The sequence below is a fragment of the Acanthisitta chloris genome, unplaced genomic scaffold (assembly GCF_000695815.1).
Source record: "Acanthisitta chloris isolate BGI_N310 unplaced genomic scaffold, ASM69581v1 scaffold45168, whole genome shotgun sequence".
Taxonomy (NCBI): domain Eukaryota; kingdom Metazoa; phylum Chordata; class Aves; order Passeriformes; family Acanthisittidae; genus Acanthisitta; species Acanthisitta chloris.
The window spans coordinates 1,149-6,108 of NW_008686196.1; the positions used below are offsets into that span (position 1 = coordinate 1,149).

General features: G+C 42.6%; 1 protein-coding gene across 1 annotated transcript; it reads right to left on the reverse strand.

Moving 5' to 3' along the window:
• Positions 1-1,476: 1,476 nt before the first annotated feature.
• On the reverse strand, positions 1,477-4,121 carry RPL24 (ribosomal protein L24; the record flags this gene model as incomplete). The annotated part of the gene is made up of 4 exons (XM_009080009.1): positions 1,477-1,602; positions 2,241-2,304; positions 2,703-2,839; positions 3,976-4,121. Coding segments are annotated over 4 exons (428 nt in total), but the record flags the coding sequence as incomplete, so codon positions are not given.
• Between the last annotated feature and the right edge of the window lie 839 nt (positions 4,122-4,960).

The window sequence follows — 4,960 nt, forward strand, 5'->3', positions numbered from 1 at the left end:
CATGCCTATATGTATCATTACTGGTATTTCAAGCAGATTATAAAAGTTCATTTTCAGCTCTTTAGCTGAACACTTTCCCAAGGATGCATGCGGGGCACCGGGTGCTTTGTATGAGACACTGATGTGATCAGATTTATGTGATCACCACCAGCATGGCTAATTTTCAGTGTTTTTAGCCCTCAGTTTAGATGTTTAAAAATTCCTTTCCCTGTAACAACAGGTAGTTTTCCTTCCTCTCTTCCTCCCTCCCTCCAGTCTCTGGCTCCTTCAAGTGTGTCAAACAGTTTAAAAGCCTTTGATTTCACTCTAAAGATGGGTAGCTCCTATGCTTTTTTTTTTTTCCCCCAAAACAGCAAAAAAGCAGAATTGTTTGGAAGATAATGGTGCAAATTCTTCTAATGTAATCAAACTAGATCTTTTTTTAAAATAGGTTACAACTTTCACCCAAACCCCTATTTTATTAATAAACCCCAAAGTGTAACTCAAAATATAACCCATAACCCAATGTGGCCATTACAGCCAGTGTGGTTTTGAAGCCTGGAAGAACTGCAGAAGTAGAACCATGAGAAGACAGCTGCTTTCCTGACTGGTGTAGTAAGAGAACAAAGCCCTCAAAGCTAACAGGCAAGATGTAGCATCAGTGAATTGAGAAGTAGCTGATCCAGAAAACACAGGTTTATTTTCTGTTATGGTTCTAGTAAGTCAGGACAGTGCTTTGCTAAGGCTATTGCTGTCCAGCAAAACTATGGCAAAGTTTGGGCGCACTGTACAGTGCTATTACTAAGGCAGGTAGATACTTCCTACCAGGAATTTCAATCCCTCTAGCGGTGGGAGGTTGGAGAATTACTAAGGGAACCCCCATCTGCATTCTGGAAGTGAAATATGAACCTAAATGGGCTCTAAGCAAGCATGTACTATCAACTGCATTTGAAACTCATTCAACCTTCACAGCTGTCCTTTTCCTGACAACAGTTTCCAGCAATCCATCATTTTGTTACTTCCTGAGCCAGGAGTTACCTCTGAACCTTTGCATGGAACAGCCATGCAGTCCACAAAACCATCCATTCTCTTTTTTTCAACATTTTCCTCACGATTCTCTACAACATCTTGCTACAAGCATTCCACAACAGGAAATGCGTTAACCTTTTTCAGGGACTTAGAGATGGCACTGCTTCACATCACCTTCAACTTGCATCTCTGGGCTTAGAAACCCCTCTTTATGTCATCTGTCACCGATGTGGAATAAACTTCTGTGCTGTTCTGTCCTTCAGGCAAGAACACTCCTCAGACATCAGCTCCATCTTCCCTCCCAGCCAAGTCGCTCATTAAGGATACATAATATGGCAGATTGCCTAAGAAACCACATGTTTTATGGCAGTAAGACATTTTTCAGTCTGCACAAACAGACATGGTTTTTTCAGAGATTCATTCTCTTCAGTATATCTCACACAGATGGAGAGAACATGGCACAAGTCATGGAAGTAAGTTAGATGTTTATTCAGCATAACCAAGTTTGGCAAGTTAGCGCTTTCCACCAACACGAGGAGCAGAAACCTTGACGGGTTTCACAATCTTCTGCTTAGGTGCTGCCTTTGTAGGAGCCTGTAGAGAAACAACAAAGTATCAGCAAAGAGAAGCAATTCACCTGCAGTCCTGAAAGTGGCCCTGTGCATTGAAGATCCTTGACAGAAATCAAGCAACTTAGATCAGATTAGAATTAGGCAAGAATTACAATGTCAGATTCCAATTATATTAACAGATGATTACACGCATACCACTAAGCCTACACCACATATGATGCCAGCACATTCATCAGTAATAGTTAACAGAGGATTACACACATACCACTAAGCCTACACCACGTATGATGCCAGCACATTCATCAGTAATAATGAACAGATGGTAGAATTCACTGATATATTGTTACCAAGTGTCTAGGTTGTGAAGATACCACATCCAGACAAGTCTTTAGCCATTAAGTATCACTGACATATGGTCAGGAAGTTGGTTTACTGTAACATTTATGTATTCTGTAAAAAAGGTTCATTCTATTCAGCTGTTTGGGTACATCTCACTTCAGTACAAAATCTGATTCAGGTGCTTTCAGCTCCAAGAGATGCAAATGCTTCCTCAAAACAGAAATGGGAATTTCCAATTAAACACTGCAGCAGAATGTTGTATGTTGTGTTACAATGCGGTGTATTCCATTTCATTATTTCTATTTGCTTAAAGCATCTCACCTTTGCAGCAGAAACAGCTGTTTTCTTGGTTGCCTGCTTAGCCTTCTTGGCTTCCTTTGCAGCCCTGTTAATTCACAGAAAAACAGAACAGTGACCCATCTCTGCCATTCACCCTTTCTCTGCCTCAGCACTGTAAGAGCTCCCTAAGATCAGGAATGCAATACTGCAGATTTCTCCTCTGCACTCAGTGCCTTCTAGAGAGACTACTACAGAGACAGCAGAACTGTGTGTGACAAAAGCAGGATGTTCACAACAGGAGAAGGCAATAAGAGACCCTTTGCTGCTGCTACTATCTCTTGCCAAGGTTACTCTGCATAGCATACAAATATACTGATTAAATACAAACAACTCCCCCCACAAATATTACAAAACATGGAACTCATCTAGAGTTTAAGCTTTTGTATGAGAAGTATTTGTAACCTCTGAAAAGCCTGGGACAGCTCCATTCATCTGACTCCTCACCTAATAGCTTGTTCCCTCTGTGCCTTCCGTACTTCGGGCTTCTGGTTCCGCTTAGCCATGATCTCAGCTAGAGATGCACCAGTGATGGCTCTCTGGAACTTCACAGCACGGCGAGTGCGCTTCTTCTGGATCTCTTCCTAGGATGGCAGGTGAAGGCAGACAATTAGCATCACAAGTCATTAAAAAATGGCTAAACACAATCACAGAAACAAGTTGCTATTGTGATTAAGCTATTACAAAACTCATCACCGAAGCAGAATTTTACTCCTCACTCTGGAGAATCTTCTGTTGGCTACAGGAAAGTGTTACCCTACCTCCACGTGGCCCCTCCTCCAGGGGGGTTTCCTTCTCCTGTTCTTTATCACAAGGTGTTATTACCAACAATCCTTGCCTGGCTCCACAGCTATCCAGCTATTAGTGTTTGAAACACACGCATATTACACCCTTATCTTCTAGGCTAGCAAGGTATAAACCAAATTATTTTGGAAGAATGTCAGAAGTTCAGCCTTCTGTAACTCTCTGAAAAAATAAGGGGGAGGAATAAAGTTCACTTTGATGGAATATTACAAAAGGAAGACACTGCACCTGTTCAAGTGGGATCAGGTGCTGGGCAGTACTCTGAGCCACTGAGCACCAACTTTCCTTCTCTGAACAAATTGGTAAAACACTGATAATACTAATGGCAGCCTTTCTAAATGCTCTTCCGCTGCGAAAGGTTGAACAAGAGCATTGGAAACACCTTGTGCTCTATGTATTAGTGATTTATCTTTTCATGCAAAGGAGAAAGATTTCTCCATAGGAAAGGCCTCCAGCTAAGCCAGTCACCAGGAGAGTGTGTGAAAGTGTCATCCCTGCCCCCGTAGCCCCAAAGTCATCTCTCTATGCTGTCACCACTTGGGAAATTTACAGGACCAAACTTTTATAAAGTCTGCATACTAAACAGCATTACACACCTTTTCTCCAGAACTCATTTTTAAAAAACATATGCCATTCCTACCATTGTTAGTATCTCCTGTGGCTCTGATTGGTCCCCCAGATAAATGCTACAACACAAATACAATGCTTTTGCTAGACTGGTTACCTCTCAAACACAAAGCAGTGTATAAGCTCACGTAACCACGCTCAAATTTTCACCACTGTTGGCCAGTCTTCATCCTGGATATACAGGTCACACTCCTGCTCAAGACCAGCATGCTCAAGTGACCTCTGACAGACCAGTGATGGCATCTTTTGGCAGCCAACTTCACAGTGCCATCAGTTGGTATATACTCACTGACTGTCCCTTCTTGTGTTTGCGCCTGTACAGAACAGTCCAGTTGATCTGACGGGGGTTTCTCTTGGAAAGGAATGCAGACTCACATTTTGCATTCAAGAACTGAAAAACCTGGGAAGGCAAAGTGTCTCGTGTAAGCTTTGTCACTATGAAAGACACGACCACATTCTGTGTTAATATTCAGTCATGCTCTGACTCAGTGTTTTTCAACAGTGATGCCTTTGTATTTCTTTACACAGCTCTGGCAATTAAAAATTTTAGAAAGTAACTAAGAAAAGTTAGTTTGGAATTTTGACCCACTGATCAAGCTGATCTCTTACATGGCATTCTGAAGCACCTTCATTTTTCTGAGGGAAGTTCAAATTGCAGCTTGTACCCACTGCTGCTGTGTACTTTTGGCACAGCACGAATAGCCATATCCAACATCATACTTCCAAGTGTCTGTCCTCAAGTAACTACACACTTCCTGTATGTGTGTTAGTCCAAACTTGGCCTAAGGAGAACACGGAGACCAATGTTTCCCTTGATTCTTGCAGGCAGAATCACCAGGCTGGTTTGTTATTAGCTATAACAGTTCAATTTAAAGGATAGCCTAGGAGAGCACATCGGGATTCGATCAGCTGTCATTTCACAGGATATTCCATAGAACAAGATGACTGTGCCGGGATACCTAAACTCGAAACTTTTAATAATAATAACTTTGCAGACATGGACAGTCCCATCCACATGGGATATGACTGCCTGAAACGGCTCCGCTCCCCATTGTACCCCAGTGATCCGCACCCAACTCATCTGCAAGACCAGCTGTTGGCTTCAGCCAAGCTCAGCATTAAACCCACTATGTCTAAGCAGCATCTCCGACACAACTTTGATACTTTACACCCCTCTAAGACAACACAGCACCCTAAACCCCGACCCCACGCTAAGGCAAAGCACAGCTCTGCGGCGGGGCAGTTCCGACCGCAGACAAGGCACCGACGGAATC